This window comes from Puma concolor, chromosome A1 (assembly GCF_028749965.1).
Source record: "Puma concolor isolate L17-30 chromosome A1, mPumCon1.1.hap2, whole genome shotgun sequence".
NCBI lineage: Eukaryota > Metazoa > Chordata > Mammalia > Carnivora > Felidae > Puma > Puma concolor.
In genome coordinates, this window is record NC_141667.1 from 80,177,848 (window position 1) to 80,200,750 (window position 22,903).

General features: G+C 38.0%; 1 protein-coding gene and 1 long non-coding RNA gene across 4 annotated transcripts in view; both read left to right on the top strand.

Annotated features, from left to right (window-relative positions):
• Positions 1-225: 225 nt before the first annotated feature.
• CHD1 (chromodomain helicase DNA binding protein 1) overlaps positions 226-22,903 on the top strand; it is a 77,474-nt gene continuing 54,796 nt past the window's right edge. For 2 of the 3 annotated variants that reach the window (XM_086691934.1, XM_086692068.1), the window contains exons 1-3: positions 226-715; positions 2,805-3,000; positions 9,291-9,348. In XM_086691934.1, coding sequence (XP_086548060.1) covers positions 2,952-3,000; positions 9,291-9,348 — 107 coding nt within the window. In that variant the 5' untranslated portion in view covers positions 226-715; positions 2,805-2,951. The remainder of the gene's footprint in view (positions 716-2,804; positions 3,001-9,290; positions 9,349-22,903) is intronic. The other variant, XM_086692006.1, reaches the window with a different exon arrangement.
• Positions 18,720-20,918, top strand: LOC147584252 (uncharacterized). Its single transcript, XR_015245470.1, has 2 exons — positions 18,720-20,306; positions 20,554-20,918. It is a non-coding gene; the product is annotated as an uncharacterized LOC147584252 (long non-coding RNA).

A 22,903-nucleotide genomic window follows, 5' to 3' on the forward strand; every position in this document is an offset into this window, starting at 1 on the left:
GGAGGGCGCCGGAGCAAGGATCAGCAGCCCACGGCCGTGGCCAGAGTCCTGCGGCCTCCGCGAGGCCGGCGTGCGCGCCCCCAACCGTGAGCGTGCGCGCCTCACTCTCCGTCCGCCTCAGCACCAATAGCTTTCCTTCTACACCCCACGGCTCCACAACGTAGCCCCTCCCACCGTCCGCGCGCCAGCCGGAGGTGTTTGGCGTGCGCGCGCCCGTTCGCCCGCCGGCCCGCCTCGCGCCGAGTGGGGAAGGGGAGTGAGCAGAGGCGCTTACGTCGCGCGGGAGGCGGAGGCGACGACGACCTCGGTGGTGGTGGCGGCGGAGGCGGCTACGACGGAGACGGTTGCGCTCGCTCTCTCGGCGTCATGGCGGCTGCCGGGAGCCGATAAGCGGCGGGAGCGGGTGCGCGCGCGTGGCCGCGGCGACGACGACGGCTCGTTACTTCTCGCTTTTGCTGCCTTCGCCGTTGGTGCTTCAATAATGAATTGATTGTTGGATCCGCTCCGCAGGGGATCGCGCGTTGGTGCCGCGGCCCGGGGCTTCCCCTTCCCCTCCGCGTCCTTCCCCTTCCCCCTCCCCCTCGCGGACTCCGGCTTACCCCGAGACGCCCGGAGCCCGAGGACTCACTCGGCGGCGGAGACGCGGGCCCGGGCGCGGGGGAGGCCGCTGATCCGAGTGGGCTCTCTCCGCCCCGCGAAGCCTGCACGCCCGCCGGTAAGAAAGGGGGTGGCGGGCGGGTCAGGATGTGGCGGGGAGGACGGGAGCCGGCCAGGCGGAGGGCGGGGGCGGCGCGGTGCCCGGGCGGCGGCCCAGCGGCCGGGCGCCGGGCGAAGGCCGGGCCGCTCTGCGAGGGCCGGCGGTGGCTGACGGGCTCGGAGCACAGGGGGCGTGTGAGTGGTGAGCGCAGGCCGGCGCCGAGGAGCGCATCCTAGCGCAGGACGGGCGGGCAGCTGGGCAGTCGAGCCCGGGCCTCCTCGGCTTGGGGCTGGCCGGGCCGCGAGGGGAGAGCTGCAAGGCTCGAGCGGCAAGCACTTGCCCGGTGCGTTGGTCCCGCCGCGACACGGGCTCCCAGCACGTGGGGAGCGGCGGGGAGGGGGAGGGGGCGGCGGCCCGGGCGAGCCCGGGAGGGCGCGGGGCGGGTCTGCGGGAAGTTTGAGGCGGGAAGAGAGACTCTGGGACCGGGATGAAGGCCCAGAGAAGGACGGGGCTGGAGTGGGGTCGTGTGCGTCTGGTTGGGAGGCTGCTTGAAGCGAAGCTGCGAAGTATAGATGAGGGAGGGGGAAGGTTTCCAACCTCCTTTCGAGTACCGCTTTGAAAACTTCGCAGGAGTGAAGCAACTGTGAAAAGACGGGGCGCAGAGAAGGAAGATTGAAGAGGTTTAGCCACTTAGGGAAGAGTCATTGTTAAGACGCGTGAAAGGCACCAGAGAGCTGCGTGCGCTTGGAGCTTCACAACTTAAGGTTGTGAGAAGGGTCTCAGAAAGAGGACTTACTCCGACAGGGAAGATGAGGGGGGGGGAAGGAAGTTACAATGTACGGAGAAAGCCATTTTGAGGGGCGAAAGGAAGGTGAAAAGGAAATAACGAAAAGATGAGTGAACTTTCTCGATGAAGAGAGACTTTCGAGAAAGAGAGGCGGTTTATTAAGTAGCTAGATTTTTAAGACCTAATTGTTTAATGGTGTAAAGCTCTTTGACTAGTTGGAATTAATATTTAGCGTTAAGAATAAATGTTGCGTGGAATGGTTACTTTTTGGATGACCAGTTCTTGCAAAGAGTCTACTGGACTGTAGTCTCTGGAGAATTACAATCCCAGTGAAGATGCAGAGTTTGCTCTGATTGAGTTGGCAACAGCATATTTTCCCCCTCTTTTTTGTGGAGTGGAAATAATCGTAGGAGTAAATTCTCTTTGCTGAGGTCGGCGGACAGCTCTGCTTTCAGTCGCCTGTCTCGGTACTTTCTGGCTGGGGAAGGATCTGACGTCTCCTTCCCCCGCTTCTTCCTCTCCCTCCCCTGCCAGAGATCTCCTTTGTTTATTCGTGGATGGCTTGTAGGTGACTCTCCACTGTTGTGCTGAAATCTTGAAAGGTGGAAATGCTGTGTCTTGGCTCATGATTTCTACCCCAAGCCCCTTTTCTTAAATAATCCTAGTGTATATTACCTTTTTTGTTGTTGTTTTTGAATGGAACCCTGCAAGCCCAAACTGGATAAATATTATTTAAATTTTATCACTCCACTCTCGGTTTACCTGTGAAAGAACACAATTGTTTTGACCTATACATTTTTCGCTAAGATTATGTGATACCCTTTTATTCTGTTCTTAATGTGAGTATTTTCAAAACTTTTTCTCACTCAAGTACAAGAAGTTCTTGATAATAGGAATTAGTGCTTGATTAAGTTTTTCCCCCTTCATTTGTTTGACCAAGTATCCATTAAGACTTCATTTTCGGTTCTTGGGAAACATATACATGTATGTATAGGTTATGTACTACCACTTTGTTTTAGTTATCTGTTTATCTGTAATGTCTATATATGTGTATTGACACACAGTTTTAGTCTAAAAGTTTTGTCATTCCACAAATATTTTAATTTCGTCTGTCAAAAATAAGCAATAGTGTGCTAAATTCTAGTAAGTAGGCAGGAGTGTAGTTAGTAGAAGCCTAAGCATTTTGAGTGAAAGACTCCTACTCCTTCCTTACCATCTCTGATTTAATTGGCCTAGGTAGATTTGTATAAGTTCTAAATAGATGGATTTATCTTTTTTTCTACAGGATATTTTCTTAACTTTCTTAATATTTTTTTTTAGGTGAATCAGAACGGCCCCAGGAAGCCTGTGAATGTTGGAAAGAATTCATCTGTGAATTTTTGATGTTTAAGGAGTTCATATTTGTATTCATCTTTTTAACTGGGAAGAGTTGTGTTTTATTTTAAAACTTCTTGATATTTACAATGAATGGACACAGCGATGAAGAAAGTGTTAGAAACAGTAGTGGAGAATCAAGGTAAGCACTTTATTATCAAGTATGTATTATGAAGAGAATGTAAACTTGTGTGACTCTTTAGTTTTCCTAATAGGTGGCAGAGTTTTCAGATCAAATTCTTCCTCTTAGTTATCCAAACAGTTAAAAGTTTCTCATACGCTTTGTCGATAATACAGGTTTTCATTTTTTTTTTTTTTTCATTGAGATGTACAAAGAAGAATTTAAATACAGAAAGTTTAGGTGACTTAAATCTCTTTGGTGGTTTATATTGTTTGGGTCAATTAATGAACTAGAGCAAGTAAAAAGAAACATTTAAATTGATTTGCCTATTAGTGCACTCTCCAAATAAAGGCAGCAAGAAGTTCTTTACTTACTTTTTCCCAGGATTTTGTTTTCTATACCTGTCCTGTCCAGTATAGGAGCCACTAGCCACATATTGCTATTTAAATTTAAACTATTTAAAATTACAGAATATTCAAAATTCATTTACACAGTCATGCTCAACACAATTCAAGTGCTTAAAGCCATATGTGGTTAATGGCTACCATGGTGTATTGTGCACATAGAAAACCTTTCCCTCACTGCAAAAGTTCTTTTGGGCAGCACCATTCTGGACATCTGTTAAAGTATTGTTGCAACCCTTTTTCTCCTCTATTTTCTTTTTAAATTTGAGTTTTAATTATATACGAATGAGTAACTTGGGCCATGTCTTTGCAAAGAAGATATAGTTAATGGGAATAAGCCATACTAAGCTGTTTGAATGTGTAAGAAACCTCTTAAATACAAAGACTCTTTAAATTCTTCTGTAGCCCCCTAATTTTGAGTTATCTGCACATTGATACAGCCCACATAGTTATGTGTACTTATCAGTAGAGATCAGGAATGTGAGCATTAGAGTCAGACTACCTGATTACTTTTCCCAGTTCTCCTTATTAGCAGTGTCAGGGAAAATTATGTTACCTCTGAGGTTTTGATTTTTCACTTACAGATGGGTATTACAATATTGTTTATTTTATTTAAAATTGAGAATAAGTGAGGTGTTCTATGTACAGGTCTTAAAATAGTTCCCGATATAATGAGCACTCAATATTTGCTTATTATAATTAGCATCATGTTTTATGTACCATAGGATACTACATAACTGGAACGTTAAATTACAGTAGTGGAGAAATGTGATGGACAAGAAACAGGAAAGTTTTGGCAGTTGGGAGGGTTTCAGAAAAAATGTTGGATAGAAAATGAGAAAATGAAGCAGTGGTATAAGTATTTGACTTGAAACTTGGTATTTTCTGGTCATGTTAGGTAGGGTTTATCAGCTTTCACAGGCAGACTATTTAGATAACAAGAACATCATAGAGAAAAAAGAGCAGCTATGGAAAGCAGCATTATTTAGTTGAATAGGTATGGTATCAACATTACAAAACCTGAGTTGACAGCTCTGTGTTAACTTCTTTCTCAACTGTAAAAAAAAAAAAGACTTAAATGATTTTGAAGTTTCATCCTACCACTTAATTTACAAAGTATAATAACGTATCAGACAACGGAGTTCCAGAATCACCAGAGTTGAGAGGTTAAATTATAAGAGTTGTGAATCTCATCTTTGATTCATATCTCTATAGCTGTATTGACTGTATTAAGTGATTAGAAGAGTCACCTTGTCCACATTCTTTTATTCATCAGTGAGCAATGAAATGGTTAACAAAAATATCTAGAGAATACCCAGGAATTTAATAAACTACTCACAAAATAGGAAATAAGACTCGTGAGAGTAAATCTTATAGTTGAGTATTCAGATAGATCTTGTGCTTTTACGCTGTGAGCCCTTATTGCTCCAATCATGTTTTATGTATTTTGCTGCCATATCCAAAGCAAAAAAGGAGTAGTGGTAAGTCAGATTTGGTAGTATAAAGTGAAAAAAAAACCCTGTGAAATCAGATTCACTTAAAGCAATCTTTTATATGTATACTTATTTAAAATAATTGCAAATCATATTCTCTAATTATTCTGAGTCATTATTTCTAGTGTATAAGTTTTATGTGCTTCTGGGAAGCAAGTTATCTTGTTCTTGCAACTGCCTTGGTGTTTATCAGAAGGAGGGAGACCTGCTTCTAATTTGCTTTCATTTTCTTCCTTATTGGTGTTATGCTATCCTTTTCCTTTGCTCTAGTGTCATTGTTACCAACCCTCAGTCACCATCACCCCTCACCCCAGAAAAAAAGTTTTTATATTAAGGCAGTACAGAGAAGGGAGATTGTGCCTAGTTAAGAGTGAGGATATGAATTTATATGTAGGGGGATTTCTTGCAGAAACAAAATGTAATTATGAATATTAATATAGGGTTGAAAGAGGAGAAATACACTCTGCTTTTAAAGTTGATATACATTGTAAATAGTTTTTAAGGTAAAATTTGATTTTTATTAGCTAGAAGTTTTAAATGTACTTGTGCTTTAGATTTTTTTTTTTCTTTGTGGAGGTTCCATTTGTTTCATGAAATAAAATTAAGCAAGTAGCCATTTGACAATTTTGGTTGGTATAATTAGCTTTCTACTGAAAGTTTTTTTTATTCTTGTCATGTGGAAAGGTATCTATGACCATTGACTGAAAGGAGGAAGAATACACAGGAAGATGTCTCTTTGGCTATGCTATAACTGACAATTTTGAAACTTATTTACTAAGAAATGTGGGTCAGGATGCACCTGCACATCAGTTTAAACTCAGCATAAAGTTTATTATATAACTGAAGTTAAGCTTTCTACAGATGATATTGGAAGATTTCAAAGCATCAATTCCCAGCTGTGTGGATTTGAGAAAAAACAAAACAAAAAAATCCCTCCCGCCCCCCCCCCCAGGTTTTCCAAATCCTAGTTAGACTTTTTATTTTAAAGTTCTCTTGAATGATGATTTAATCCAGAAATAGATTTGTGGATGAAGACCAGAAATATATAGTCACATTTTGCTAATTTTTAGATGATTACTACATGCTTAATCCTCAGAAGAATTTCTCTCCTTGGCCTGCAGATTAAATTTTTAATAATCTAGAATTGTTCATGTAAATTTGATTATGTATTTGAATCACTTTGATTAGCAAACTATGCTCTTGAAAAATTTTTAGAGTGAGGGAAATTGTTGGTGATGTGCTACAGTGGTCTTAAGCATTTACACTTAATGTATGTCTGGCAATTGAGCTTTATCAACTTTTAAAGTGTTTTGTATAACTGTTAAGTAGGAAATACTATCAATGAAAAGTTTCCAACTGAAAATCTCCTTTTGTAGAAACTCACAGTTCTTAAGAGGCTTTTTAAAAGACTTTCAGAAGCCCTGTAGTCTAAAGGACCTGTTAATTTTTTTTTTTGATGTTTATTTATTTTTGAAGAAGAGAGAGAGCATGACGGGGGAGGGGCAGAGAAAGAGGGAGACGCAGAATTCTAAGCAGGCTCCAGGCTCTGAGCTATCAGCATGCAGCCTGCCCGGTGCGGGGGCCAAACTCCAGAACCTGGAGATCATGACCTGAGCCAAAGTCAGAGGCTTAACCTACTGAGCCACCTAGGCACCCCTAGGACCTGTTAAATTTAAGGAACACCCAAGTTAAAGTTAACTTAGACACAGGCCATGTTGGTTTTTTTACCATATATTTATTTGTTAGTGTCTTGTTGAAAACTATTGTGGTATACCATTTTTGGAAACATTGCATTTATGTACACACATTCCAGAAAGTTTTCTTCCATCAAAACAGTTTTTTTCACTAAGTAAATTTGAATAATTTTTAAAGACAATACTAGTAAAAATGGTATTTTCTAAGTTTCTTTGCATTTATCTCCGTTTTAAAAAAGAATTCATTCTTAATTTTTTTTTAATGTTTATTTACTTTGGGACAGAAAGAGAGCAAGTGGAGGAGGGGCAGAGAGAGAGAGGGGGGGAGAGAGAGAGAGAGAGAGAGAGAGAGAGAGAGAGAGAGAGAGAATCCCAAGCAGGGTCTGCAGTGTCACTGCAGAGCCCACATGGGGCTGGATCCCACTGACCTTGAGATCTTGACCTGAGCCGACATCACGAGGTGTGCACTTAACTGACTGAGCCACCTAGGAGCCCCTCAGTTCATTCATAAATTTCAAAAGGTTGTGCTAAGAAACATTTTCCCATGATGTCATTATTCGCAGGAAAGTACAGCTCTTTTATGCCATATTCTGTTAATCCCTGTTTTTCAGCTCTGTATATACTGTCTTCATCTTTTCCTGTTAGTTTTTTCTTTCCTCAAATATTCTGTATGTGCTACTTAATCTATGATCATTTCTTACATTTTGAAAATTCAATAAACCATTATCCAGGAGCTTCAGCAATAGGTTACTCTCTTTCTAAGTAGAATTTATTGAATTAAATTTTTCATAGTGTTTCCTAGGATGGTTGTTAATCTAGATGACGATAAAGTGTTTACTTATAACTGGTAAGGATAAGACAACTGTATATGATTTGACTTTCAAATACATTACTTTTATCTGCATAGGCATGAGATAGTGTGGAGACAGACATTAATTTGTAATTGCCCCTTCTTATACTGTTTACATAGTTGTTTGTTTAAGGACTTGGTGACTGGTAGGTTATATCTGGTACAGTTCTGTATTTAAAAATAAAGAGTATTTCTTTGTAGTGAAGAGATAAAGAATAGATGGAAAAAATTTTCTTACCTTTTTTACAGAAAATTAAAAAAAAATACATAAATAGAAAAGTTAAAGCTCCAGTTGTGGTCCTTGGACCAGTAGCATCACCTGGGAGCTTGTTTGAAATGTACAACCTTGGCCTTCCCCCATCCCCACCCTCAGCCCTCCTGAATCAGAATCTTCATTTTAACAAGATTCGCAAGTGATAACGTGTTCGTATTAAATTCATATGTATGTAGATGAAGCTTTTTGCCTGGAGTCATTCAGTGCCTTGCTATTTTTTTTGTTATTGAACTTGTTATTACACATGCTTTCTGCCCCCCCCTCCCCCGGAACCCCCAAAAGATGGTGTCATGGCCCATGCCAGCAAGAGGTTGAATACATTTCATATCTCTTGAAACAATATTAATGGCATGCAGTAATTATTGAGCTCTTATTCTTACTGAGGCAGGCATGGTGCACATAGTGCACAGTGTATTACATGAATTTATCATAGTTCATTCTCATAAAATTCCTGTGATGTATGCAGTATTATGATTCCTACTCTCCAGAAGGGGAAACCAGATTTTTAGCCGTTTTTAAAAATCTTTTTTAAAAAACTACTAACTAAATTCCACACTTTACTTGGATTTCATTGGTTTTTCCATCAATGCCACTTCTGTTCCAGGATTCAATCCAGGGTACCATGTTGCATTTAGTTGTCAACTGTCCCCAGTATCCTCTGGTCTGTGAGAGTTTGTGTCTTTCCTTGATATCCTTAACAGTCTTGATAAGTGCTGGCCAGGTATCCTATAGAATATCCCCCAATTTAAATTTTTCTGATGTTTTATTAGGGTAAACCGGGGTTATCAGTTTTTAGAAAGAATATCACAGAGATGAAGTGCTCTTCTAGTCACATAGTATGGGAAGCATTAATAGCCACATGATATTACTGATGATGTTAACCTTCATCACTTAGCCAATGTAATATTTGCCATACTTCTCCAGTTAAAGTTACTGTTTTTTTCCTTCCATACTGTATTCTTTGGAAGCAAGGTACTATATGTCCAGCCGTCTCTCACATGGCTGGGGGGAAGGTTGGAATTAAGTTCCATCTCCTGCAGGGAGGGACTATCTACATATATTAAATAGAATTCTTCTGTAAAGAACTCTTCTCTTTGATTTATTCAGTCATTTATATGAGCCTGGACTTTCATGTATATGTATTTTATACTTTGGATTATAATCCAGTAAATTATTTATTCTGTTGCTCAGGTTATTCTAGCCTTGCCCATTGGGAACTGACTTTCAAGTTAGCCACTGTATCCTTGTTACATACTTCTATCCTTTTGCCCTAGAACCAGCCAGTTTTCCAAAGAGCTCTGGATCCTTTTGTTGGAGACAAGGGTATTAGAAACCAAGGTTTGGGTGCTAGGTATGCTCGTTACTATGCAGTTATCACTGCTTCCAGGTCCTCTCAGTGGAAAAAGCAGACAGAGCTATGTAGTATATGTATGTATACTAAACTACCTATATCTGCCTATCTGTAGTTTCAGTGTCTATCAGTATGCATGTTAAGGTAAACATGAGTTCGTACTGATGTCTCCAACTCTAATTCTATACTACAGGATTCATCCTAACCTTCCTTTCTTGCTCCTTTATAACTTCAATCTCCTTCAGAGAGAAAGCTGGCTCCTACCATCCACCATCCCATCATGCACTTCAAGCTCATATACAGGTAAAGCAGTTTCAGAATTTTTAGGCCATACTCCCAGAAGAAAAAAATTATCAGCTAGAATACAGTGTTTATGTATCGTATTTACACAGTTGGTAATATATTTAGCTTTACAGTTTCTAGTCAAAACACTGTTTTCTAAAGTTACTAAAGTTAGCTTCTTCCTCCCACCCCCTTCAGTGTGGTTGTCATAAATTTGTAATAAAGTTAGATTCATTTGGCACAGTTTACATTCCATTCTGTGTTCGTCAGTCACATGGGTTGATTTTTTTTTAATTTGCATATATTACATTTTCTCTGTGATGTACAGTTTTATGAGTTTTGACAAATGCACAGAATCATTTATCCTCCACCCCGTTACTATACAGAATGATTTTTTCACCCTAAAAGTTCTCCTGTGTCCCAGATATACTGAATCAGAATTTTCATTTTAACAAGATTCCCAGAAGATTTGTATGCATATTAAGTTCATGTGCATATAGGAGAAGCTATTTATCTGGAATCATTCAGTATCTTGCCATATTTAAAAATTATAAATTAACTTGAAGAAAGATTATTATGATTTAGAGGTGATAATGGAATAGCTAGGTATTAAGGCACAGTGAAGTGAATACACTCAAATTCATGGAACATATAGGTATACAAGTGAAGTGAAAGAAAATGGAATTACTGGAGTAAATAATAGGCTATAGGGAAAGTTTTCATGGAGCTCTTCAACTTTTGTAATCTTGATGATAAGAAATGATGTAGTTTGGAAAGAAAGGGAGAACAAATGGTATATATTCAGTAGTGGGATGGAGAGGAAAGTTTTTGCAGAGGTCATAGTCCCCCAATAAAGAAGTATAAGTTCCTAATAAAGAGAATGTGTTGGACCTGCTACCTTTGCAGTTCTTTACTCTGACGTTTAGTCCCAAATGAAGGAAGGAGAGAAAAGAAGTATAGCTGAATAAATGCAACGTGTATTTTTTTAAATGTTTATTTGAAGAGAGAGAGAGAGCACATGTGTGCCTGCAAATAAGTGCCAGCAGGGGAGGGAGGGAGAGAAGGAGAGAGAGAGAGAGCAAGAGAGAGAGAGAGAGAGAAAATCCCAAACAGGCTCCACGCTCAACTGGAAGGCAGACATGGGCTTGGTCTCACAACCTTGAGATCATAACCTGAGCCGAAATCAAGAGTCAGACGCTTAACCAGCTGAGCCACACAGGAGCCCCAAATGCATCATGTACTGAGAGAAAATCGCTCATGTGAATAGACTGGTCAGAACCACTGGTTTAAGGAGATAGTCTAGAAATTTATTGTACCAGAATCAAGTTCTTAATGTATGAATGACTGAGAAAATTGCTGTTTATAATTAAGGATATATTATCTGTCACTGTGATAGGAGGTGATTACTTAGTCAACTTTAAGTAAATTGTAAACTGTATTTGAAAGTTCTTTGGTGTGGATGTATTGAGATCTAAGTTATCATTGAGATTAAAGTACAAAGACATGGAAAGTTTTGTCTAAACAGTACTGGTTTCTGGCATCCAATGTCTACAGTAACTCTCGGAGATGAGCCATAAGGCACAAAAATAGTGGGGAGCTCCTTCCCTCCCTCTCTCCCCCTCCTCCTCCCCCCTTCTTTCCCTCCCTCCATCCCTCCTTCCTTTCTCTCCCTCCCTCCTTCCTTTCTTTTTCTTTTTTCTTTTTTTCTTTCAAGAGGGAGAGAAAGAGAATTCCAAGCAGGCTCTGTGCTGCCAGTGTAGAGCCCACCACAAGGCTTGAACTCATGAACCGTGAGATCATGACCTAAGATGAAACCAAGAGTCGGATGCCTAACCAACTGAGCCACCCAGGTGCCCCTAAGTCAAGTATTGGCAGTGTCAGGTGGTTATAGTCGATACAAACAGAATGAGAGCGTGCATCAATTTGAAGGTAGGAGACAGAGAAGTTTAATTGTAAGACAAATGGTTAGTTTCTACATCAAGCCCAATGTCAGAATGAAATTTTTTATTGTTGTTTTTTAAAGAGATCATGTAAAATCCTGATGATCTTAGATTTTATATGTTAAAAGTCTTGATAATGGGGCTTTTATGATGGTGAGGTATATTGACAGGCTTAGGCAAAAAGCAAAGAGAAATTTTTATACCCAGGAAAATGATTGGTTAGATGGCAGTAAATACTGTGCTGGAGAGCTATTATGTAAAGAAATGGGGCCATTGGAGAAGAGTGGAGTTGCAGTCTAAATTCCTTCAAAGGAGACCATTATTTTTGTGCTTGAAGTAGATTATAATATGATTATTGCCATTTGATGCAAACTACTACAATATTCCCATTTCTAAATGAGTAAATCCTGAAGTAATAAGTATATGAAAGGAAATTTTATAAGAATTACAATTAGTTGTACATGAGTACAAAAAATGTAAATTTCTTTATTACCGTTTTTGTATGTATTTTATAGCAAAGGATTGACTTAGGGTTTGGTAGTTTGTCTTAGTCATGTTATACTATGGTGATTTTGCTTAAAAAATTTTTTTTAATTGAATGGTTCACAGTAAGTGGAGGTTTCTGTTGTGTGCAGTACACTCCCATGGGTATCTGCAGAGTGATGAAATACTATAAATAACTTTGTTAGTAAAGCATATAGTGCTGGGAACTTAGTTTTTGTAGTAGTATTCATTAAAGTAATAAAAAGTATATACAATACATGTTTCAAAAATCTTTCTTTTTTAATTTTTTTAATGGTTATTTATTTTTGAGAGAGAGAGAGTGTGAGTGAGTGGGGGAGGGGAAGAGAGAGAGGGAGACAGAATCTGAAGTAAGCTCCAGGCTCTGAGGTGTCTGCTCAGAGCCAAGCTTGGGGCTTGAACTCATGACCATGAGATCATGACCTTAGCTGAAATTGGAGGCTCAACCGGCTGAGCCACCCAGGAGCCCCTCGAAAATCTTTTTTAATTTTTTTTTTTTCAACGTTTTTTTTATTTATTTTTGGGACAGAGAGAAACAGAGCATGAACGGGGGAGGGGCAGAGAGAGAGGGAGACACAGCATCGGAAACAGGCTCCAGGCTCCGAGCCATCAGCCCAGAGCCTGACGCGGGGCTCGAACTCACGGACCGCGAGATCGTGACCTGGCTGAAGTCGGACGCTTAACCGACTGCGCCACCCAGGCGCCCCTCGAAAATCTTTTTTAAAACAAATTAGTCAAATGGATAATCTCTTGAATGTTTATTTCTTTAATATTTGAGAGAGAGAGAGAGAGAGAGAGAGAGCAAGCGAGCTCACGCCAGTGAGGGAGAGGGGCAGAGGGAGAGAGAGAATCTGAAGCAGGCTTCATACATGTGGAGCCTGATGTGGGGCTGATCTCATGACCTGAGCTGAAATCAAGAGTCAGACGCTTAACTGACTGAGCCACCAGGGTGTTCCTGGATAATCTCTTTAAAATTAAACTTTTAAATATAGTCATTTTATTTTATTATTACTGTTAACTTAAAAGTTGAGGGTAATCTTAAGCATATGCAAAAGTAGTGACCAGTAGTAAAATGAACCCTCATGTACACATCATCTAGCTTCAACACATTTCATCTCATGGGCAATCTAGTTTAATTTCTAAATTCTCCCACTCATTTATTTTGAAATGTCATAATTTCTACATAGATTAGATTTATGGTAGGAAATACTTAATGGGGAAAACATAAATGTCATCAGTTAAGCTTTATCTACTTGTTATAAATTACAGAATTAGATTTGTGTCATGTCATTAATGTTAACAACAGATTTTATGTGTTTTATGAAACTACTGTTTAGTAACTTTCAAATATATATAGTAGCCATTATTTCTCATCTGTCTCCCTGAATATTTATTAGAGAAACTCTTGAGTTTACTGTCTTTACCTGATATTCAACATGACTAAACCTAGTCATCTTTGCAATTAATGATGCTAAATGTGACCCTTCCTAGCATCTGTTTCTAGCAGTTTTATTCTTATTTATGCAACTGGAAACTTTCAGGTGGTAGAAGCATACTGTATTGTGAGTTTATAGTAGAATTTTGACTTGGTTTTGTAATTTAGAATGCTAAAAGGAACTGTTGGGTTGATGTTCAGTGTCTAACAAACAGTGAAATTAGTTGGTTTTCAGAACCATACAGATGGATAGATACATTCCATATTTTCTCAAACCTTTAATATTTATCTGATGGCTTATAGTGAAAGATAAGCTGGATAACAGTTTCTAATACAATGTAATTTTAAAGAACTTAAAGGTAGTCTGATCTTAGTTATCTAGATGAACTCTTATCATTTAAAATTTTTTAAAAATATTTTTATTTATTTTTGAGACAGAAACAGAACATGAGCAGGGGAAGGGCGGAGAGAGAGGGAGACAGAGAATCCAGAGCAGGCTCCAGGCTCTGAGCTGTCAGCACAGAGCCTGACGCCGAACTCTTCTCATTTTTTAAATGATTGTTCTAGGGTAATATATTTTAAATAGTAAGTTGCAGCATGTTAGAGGATTATGAACAGTTCTTTTTTTAGTGAGAGAGGATAGTGTAAACTAGAATAGAAAATACAGTGTGCCTCTTGTACAGTAGTAGTTCGTCACACTTTTATGCCTATGTGTGCATGCATGTGCATGTGTGCACTGCATCATGATATAAAACGTATAAGTCATAGTCCAGAAAGTTTGAGAGCCATTGCCTTTGGCCACCAATTCATTTTCTTAGTTTTAAGTATTTCCTCGATACCTACTAGTTTCCATATTGTTTCTCTAGTCCTGTTGAAGTAGATAACAGTCTATAAAAATAACAGAAATGAAGTCCCTGACTTAATGAATCCTAGGATGTAGAGATACATGCATAAAAATAATTGTAATATTGTGAAAGAATAATAACATGAGCAAAATATCATGAACACATATGTTGGTACAGTGATGTGCCTGAAGAAATTGGAGAAGGTTACATAAAGAATATATTTTTGAGTAACTTTAGAGTGGATTATCAGTTACTTCAGAGATGACTCATTCTCTAGAGGGAAAATTATGGGGAATACTACCAGTGAGTTCTAAGATGACTCTTTCCATAAAGCCTTGCCCTTGATTCCATTTCCCTTACCTCTAGTTCCTTAATCAGGAATCAATGCATCTTTATATCTTTGATTCTCATAAGTTTTACTTTTTACCATGGTATTTTGTCTCTTCTAAAAACTCCTGTTAATTGAAGAGATGAGCCAGTGAATTCACATTGTATATGTATAGAACTTATTCTTTCAAAAGTGTTTATTGCATAAACGTTATTATAGTATGTTAAGTAGAGAACCTGTTAAAGTGCTGTATATACTAGATACCTCAAAACACAGGGGCTCACATAGTCACTTCTTTTCCACTCTCAGGTAAGTGAGCTTTATTCCTTGAGGTTATTCAGTTACTGTGACTAGTGGGACAGTTTTGCTATCGTTAATACATAGCTTCTTTTGCTCTACTAGTTGCCGTTTTCAGACCACAGGAACAAAATAGGGTAGGGGCAGATTTAAGGCAAGCCACTTTATTAAGTCTATGACATAATAATCCCACATCACTTCTAGCCATATCCCGTTGGCTGGAACCTGTTCACATTGCCACATGTAGCTGAAAGACTAGGAAATCTAATCTTTAGCTGGGTGGGTGTATAGCAATGAAAACTGGACAACAGTTATGCAATACTAAAGGGCAAACAAAATGGATACTGGGTGAGTGTGGAGGAGCAAGTAGACAACGTACATAAGGCATAAATATAAAAAGTTACTTTAAAATAATCACTTATACTAAGAAATTAGTGGATTTTTTCTGAATTTTCTTTCATTTCTTCACATGTGTTCATAATTTGTACACTTGTTACAATACTGGTATTTGGTTTCTTCACTTATCCTTCTCTGAGCCTCAGTTTATTTATTATAAAAAAATGAAAGGATTAAATGAGAATCCAGGTTCTGGCACATAGCACCAATTAGTAATCACCCTGTTTATTATCCTTGTTAGTAATTTGTATTGAAAACTTGAGTACATCATAGGTGTTATTCATAGACACTTTATATATTTATAATTATGACAGTCTGAAGAACAGCTTAAAGCAGAACTTGAAGTAATGATTCTGGTCTTGAACTCAGGAAAAAGACCAATTTTTTTTTTTAAATTTCTGATATCTACTAGTATTGAATTCCCACAATACATCAGACTATATGCTTTACATCTCTCAATCTTCACAGTAATACTTAAGTATATTTATTATTTCCATGTGCAGAAACCTGAGGCTTGTCTAATGGGTGTACATATATAAATATAATTAACAATGAGAAGAAAGAGCTAGAAAGCTAGGAAAAAATAGGTTTAAACTTCAGAGCATTCAATCAGGTTAGCCCTGAATTTCCCCCATAATTATTTGTCAAAAACTTCTTTCAAAACTTCCTCCAAAGAACTCCTTTTGAATGGTGTTGATCTTAAAACAGTAATTAGGAGAGGGAACAAGGCTTGAAATGAGAATTTAGTGCAGTATGTTTGTTCTTTAGCATAGTAGATATAGTTGTTTGTTTATGTATTACTATGTCAGGCATTTAATCTTTTATTAATATTTCTGTGGAAAAGCAGTTTACCTTTTATCAGTGTATCCTATAGCATTCCTTCCCTATCTTTCCAGAGTCTAACCTACAGTTTCTTGACTTTGTCAGTCCATTCCTAGTCCTTTATCAGGGCCAGTTTCTTCAGGACCAGTTTCTTCTGTTGCCGATCTGATGGTAACGGAAGCAGCTGCTCCTTGTTGCCATTTTCTTAGAAGATTATTTTATTCATTCTTCCTTTGTATGCCATTGCAGACTTAGTTTCCAATTCCTGTGATAAAAAAGCAAAAAATACTTGACTTTTTTTTCTTGTAATACAGAAGAATCTTTGTTTATTCACTTGAGAATATATTCTTTTCATGTACCCATTATAGGTCTTGGTGGTTTTTTTTTTTTTAGTTTAAAGGACTGATTTGAGTGGAGAGTTGAGTGCAGATAAAGGAGGTGTTGCTATGCTGTCATATGCTAGGTTAAGCTAAAAGATTCTCCTAAAGTATTTCCTACCCACAAACATATGAAAATCTAAATAAAATAGTGCAAGTGGGCAAAAAATAGGCACACTGCTAAACTTCAAAGAAGACTTCATTGTGCCAGCAATAAAAAAGACCTCAAAGCCAGCATTAGGAGCATAAGCTCTGAGCAAACATGGCAGCACAGGGGTATTTATTATAAATAAATCTCTGGGGTCTCTGGACAGCAGGGTGAGATTGGAATTGAAAATAAGTGTTTGTCAATGGAATTAAGTCTCCTTAAAGTTGGGACCCTGTGTTGTATGGATAAATTAGAGTATAGTGATGAAGATATTTTGAAATCTGTGAAGAGCTACTTTAAGTTTTGTCTAAACTAGAGTATAAATGAGAGAAAGGACCATAGGGTCCAAGCCGATAACATAAATGAATGAAGTTGTCTGAATATAAGACACTTGTTTGTGGGAGGTGACCAGTGAAGGTCATGCAGAAATTTGGTGATTATGTGCATCATTGGAAGGAACCAGTGCTACTTGGATATAGACAATTGTGACCATGTGGGAAATAGATTCAGTGTTCTAGATTTTCTGTTTCCTCAAAATTATTTCCCCCAAACAATTTTATTTTTATTTTTTTACATTTATTTATTTATTTATTTATTTATTTATTTATTTATTTCTATTTGAGAGAGAGAGAGAGAGAGCACGTGAGAAGGGGAGAGGGGCAGAGAGTGAGAGAATCTAAGCAGGCATGGGGAACCTAATGCAGGGCTTGATCCCATGATCCTGGGATCATGACCTGAGCTTAAAATCAAGAGTTGGATGCTCAACTAACTTTACCACCCAGGCACCCCTCCCCCAAACAATTTTAAATTAGATGACTTAGAGAAAGAAAAAAATCTGAAAGAAGAAAAGTAGAGGCAGAGAAACCAGGAGGAAGGAACAAGACAACTTTGAAAGACTTAGGCTTATGATATTTTGAATAAAAAGCCAAGAGGTGGTAGTACTGTTTACTTACATATTTTTAGAGTCTGTTAGAGTCCTAGAAAGTAGGGGTAGAATTAAGTAAAATACCCAGGCAATACAACTATCTTAATCATGTACCACTGCCAGAAATCTTGCTAGGTGTCTTATGTAATCTGGGGGTGGAGATTTAGAATAACTTGATTGGAGAAGTGAGGGATGAGTAGAGTAGGAGCACTAAGGAATAGTGCAGAAAAGTTGCAAAAATAGTACCAAGAAATTCTTTATATACCCTTTGCTCAGATTTGCTGCTTTAACTTTTTGCCTTTATATTTATATATGTGATGTATATGTAATACGTATTTATTTTTCCTGAATTGTTTAAGAGCACATTGGAAAAACCATGCCACTTTACACCTTAGAATATATGTATTCCAAGAATATAGGCATTCCCTTACATAAGGCATGTATAGTTATTAAATTTACATTGATAGAATAATCTTCAGTCAGTAGTGAGTTTGGTCAATCCTAGTCATCTTTCCATATAGAGTCCAGTCTGAGATCACATATTGTATTTGGCTGCCATGTCTCTTTAATCTCCTTTAATCTGGAACACTTCCTTTTTGTTTTTCATGGCATTAGTATTTTGAAGATGATAGGCTAGTTATTTTATAAAATATATTTCTTAATTTGGGCTTGTCTTCTATTCACTTCGGATTAGATCCAAGTAATGCATCCCATACCACATGCATCCCTGGCTGGAGTACTGTGTAAGTGGTGATATATCTTTCTCAGATATATCTGGAGGCTCATGTTGCCTGTTGGTCCCTATTCACTATGTTTGTTTCGATTACCAGGACAGGGTGGTTTCTGGTTTTTCATCTGGTTTCTCATCTATCAGTTACACCAGAAAACAATTTCTAAGAAGACACCTTGAGACTGTGCAGGTATCTTACTCATCAAACTCTATCCCTAGATTTAGTGTCTCTCGATGATTCTCGCCCAAACTAGTATTTCTATGGTGATTGAAAATGGTAATTTTCTAACACTGCTCTCCTGGCCATATTGACCAATTGGTGGTCAGAGCCCTATCAGAGCCCTCCACTGTCTTTCTTTCTGCCTGTCTGCCTACCTACCTACTTATTATCAGCATGGACTTGAGGATTCCTGTTTTATTTACTGGGTAATAACCTTTGATGGACTGTTTCTATGCTTAGGTCAGATTTGCCAATGAAAGCTTCTTCAAGTTGGCTCCTATGTCCTGTTATGTTTGTTTGTTTTTTCCTGTTCTTTTGAAATGACTCCATTTCTTTCTTTTTTCTTCTTTTCTTTTCTTTTCTTTTCTTTTCTTTTCTTTTCTTTTCTTTTCTTTTCTTTTCTTTTCTTTCACTTTTGGGTATAGCAGGATAGTTTAGGTTCGTCTTGTACTTTCCCTGTCTCTAGAATCTGCCATTTTTCAAAGGACTCCCAGTTTATTTAAGTGTGGAATAGTACTTAGCTATCAGGATCTGGGTGCTAGGCGATTATAAAATTTGAAACTTTAAAGGGATATGTTTACATTGGTTGATAAGTAGCAAATCAAAACATATGCTGTCATAAATACAAAAAGATGTATGCAGTGGGCCATGTTTTTAGGCTTGGAAGCAAAGCATATTCATCTTTGAGGGACAAAGTGAAACTGTGATACATCTACAAAATGGAGTATGTGTAGTTGCATAAAGGGAGAGGAAACAAATGTGCTGTGGAATGATCTCCAGAATACAATGTATATATATCATTTAAGAGTGTAAATATGTTAATGATTTTTTATGAAAGAGGAGATATATACAAATATATCCTTACTCATAATTTGCTTATATTGAAGAAAAGGGAAAGTACATTTAGAACTTTAAAAAAGAACTATAGGGGGAGACGACATAGTGTAGAGGAGACAAAGATGGAAAGTAGATTTTGACTTTAACTTCTGTAGCCCTCACATTGGATCCAAGTAAATAACAAAGCAAAATTAAGTCAAAATGAGTAAAAAGCAGTATCTAAAATGAAGAAAGGCAAATGATCCTAAGTAACCAAATTGGTGGCTCTACAGCAATAAATTATTTCAGTTGTTTTAAAGCAATAATCTGATTCTAGGATTATTCTTGGGACAAAAGAATTTTAAAGAGATTTTAACATTTAGTAATCATATTATTAATAAGGTATCATTTTGGAGCTATTATATACATTCTAAGATAAGGAAATAAATAATTTTAATGTCATTTGGAACAAAGAAACTCAACCCAAGTGATACTATAAATATATAACCGAAAAAATAAAAACCTACAAATTTAAATTGGAAATGTTAGTATAAATTCTTAATGCATTGTCTTTAAAAATGTATGTTACTAGTTCATTCCATTAAAAACAATCTTAAAAACAGTGACCAATCCCATAGTAATAGACTCACCTAGTACTCAGATTGCAATTTAAGTTCTAATCTAAACAAAAGCATTTTGATGAAATGGCTGAATTATATTCTGAAGCAGGAAATACACAAGATGAGCCTGGTTCATCTTGTCAGACAAGAAAGTAAGGAAGCTATCAAAGACTACTTGAGGTCTTGTCAAAAGGACTCTGGAACTAATAAAGTATTTCCTGTGGGCTAAAGATGGGACAATTTGGACGTCAAGAATGATATAGTGGATTAAAACTTATCAAAGAATTCAAAACCATGAGTTCATGAGACAGAAAAACTATTGGTCAACTTTGAAAGGATGCTAGCAACTTAACTCACTTTCAAAACTAACAAATATAAGGAAAACAAATAAAAATGGCTTTCAGGTATGAACTGTACCTCAAGGTTAACAAACATGAGGGAAAGTTAATTAATGAATAAATGGTATAACAGGTAAGTGAAAAATGGTGTATTACCATTTTACTGCCTCTAAATAAATAGATGATAAAGCCATATGATCAGTGGCTGCTAAAAAATTAGGTGTAGAGGGGGGCGCCTGGGTGGCGCAGTCGGTTAAGCGTCCGACTTCAGCCAGGTCACGATCTCGCGGTCCGTGAGTTCGAGCCCCGCGTCAGGCTCTGGGCTGATGGCTCAGAGCCTGGAGCCTGTTTCCGATTCTGTGTCTCCCTCTCTCTGTGCCCCTCCCCCGTTCATGCTCTGTCTCTCTCTGTCCCAAAAATAAATAAACGTTGAAAAAAAAAAAAATATTTAAAAAAAAAAAAATTAGGTGTAGAGGTTATAGGGAACTGTGTAATGGATGGATAAGGCTGAAAATGTCACAGCTAAAATGTATCTTTACTTAAAAAGAGACAACCAAACTTCAGTTTCTTCTAAGTCCACAACAACTCTTTAAAAATATTTTTGCTAAAAGAAAAGCTGAAGTTGAATCTGAACCTCATGTTCTAACAGTTTACAAGAAATACAGGGGCCAGAAAAATATGTTAATACCACAGAGTTACAGTAAGCAAAATCTGAAAAAGCAGAAAAAACGACCTAATTTTTTCCACAAAATAAATTGCAAGGGAATGCAAAAAGGAAGAGGGAACTGTCACATTAAGAAGACTTAAAGAGTTAGAGAAAAAAAAAAACAAACGAACATGATTTTACTCATCTATGGAATTTAAGAAACAAAACAAATGAGCAAAGGGGGAAAAAAAGGCAAACCAAAAAACAGACTTTTAACATAGAAAACAAACTGATGGTTACCAGAAGAGGTCAGGTGGGAGGATGTGTGAAATAGGTGATGGAGATTAAGGAGTACCCTTGTGATGAGCACAGGTGATGTATGGAAGTGTTAAAGCACTCTGTTGTACACCTGAAACTAATACTACACTGTATGTTAACTAGAATTTAAATAAAAACTTAAAAAAAAAAGATGCAAGTGCAATGTGTGAACCTTTAATGTTCAGGAGTAACTCATGCTTTAAAGGTGTAGTACTGTTTTTTTGGATATTTAAAAATAGTGTTCATTTATAATACTTTAATACTTAAATATTTATGGATAAAATTTTAGAGTGCCTGAGATGTGTGTCTTTGGGAAGCTAGATTGTTTGAAACAAGATGGGTAAGAGTTGGTAATTGTGAAGCTGGTTTTTAGATATATGGTAATTCATTCTATTGCTCTCTTGTTTATATTTGAAGTTGAGTATAAAAATAAGCCCAAAAAAAGACTTTAATTTGAATTGCTCTTTTATTTTTTAAATGCTGTGTTTCTATTTAATTTACTTTAAGAATCAATATAATTTTATCAAAGTGCCTATAAACTTAACGGTGGATTTTCTTGTGTACATTGAGAAAGGTGAGGAAAAGAATTCAGTGTTTCTAGTAACTGCTGCTTTATTGTTATTGTGCTAGTGAGATTTAATATAAATAATAAGGATAATTCTTAAGTGGCTTATGTTGTTTAAAAAGTTACTGGAGGGGTGCCTGGGTGGCGCAGTCGGTTAAGCGTCCGACTTCAGCCAGGTCACGATCTCACGGTCCGGGAGTTCGAGCCCCGCGTCAGGCTCTGGGCTGATGGCTCAGAGCCTGGAGCCTGTTTCCGATTCTGTGTCTCCCTCTCTCTCTGCCCCTCCCCCGTTCATGCTCTGTCTCTCTCTGTCCCAAAAATAAATAAACGTTGAAAAAAAAAATTAAAAAAAAAATTAAATAAAATAAAAAGTTACTGGTATTGGTTATTACCTAAATAAATAAAATGTTAGAGCTCAGCAGTATTTCTTGTAGGCAGATATAATTGTGACTTCTATACAGGAATTCTAACCCATGTATCTTGGATTTATGTGTAAATCCATCTACCCATCAATTTTAAAAAATGTTTATTTATTTATTTTGAGAGAAATAGAACACATGCATGTGTGTGTTTGAGTGAGGGAGGGGCAGAGAAAGAGGAGAAAGAGAATCCCAAGCAGATACCACACTGTCCATGTGTGCAGAGCCCATTGCAGGGCTCCATCCCATGAAGTGTGAAATCAGGACCTGAGCCAAAATAAAGAGTTGGACACCTAACTGACTGAGCCCCCCAGGTGTCTCCCCCCTCCCTATTTTTTTTATTTTAGAGCATGAGTAGGGGAGAGGGACAGAAGGAGAGAGAATCTTAAGCACACTCCACACTTAGTTTGGAGCCTGACGCAGGGCTGGATCCCATGACCCTGGGATCATGACCTCAGCTGAAATCAAGAGTTGGTTGCTTAATCAACTGAGCCACCCAGGCGCCCCACCCATCAAACATATTGAGTTCTTTGTTTGGTGTAAAGGGCAACAAGTAAAAATCTCAACACTCTAGGAACATATGATATGATAGAATATTAAAGATGAGATACCAAAAAAAAAAAAAAAGCCATGAAAGAAAGCAGAACTACAGTGATCATTGCATAGTGTACTCACAGCCAAGATAGTAGTATGTATACAATGTTTTGGGAGTGCTGAGGGAGGATACCTAATTTACAGTTGGTTCAGGAATACTCTGGAGTCAGGAGAGATTTGTTGGAGAAGTGCCTCTGAGATGAGGCTCAAGTAGGAATTACATAGTGAGGGAAAAAAGAGAAGTACTTGTACAAAAGCAGGAAGTGGAAAGAGAA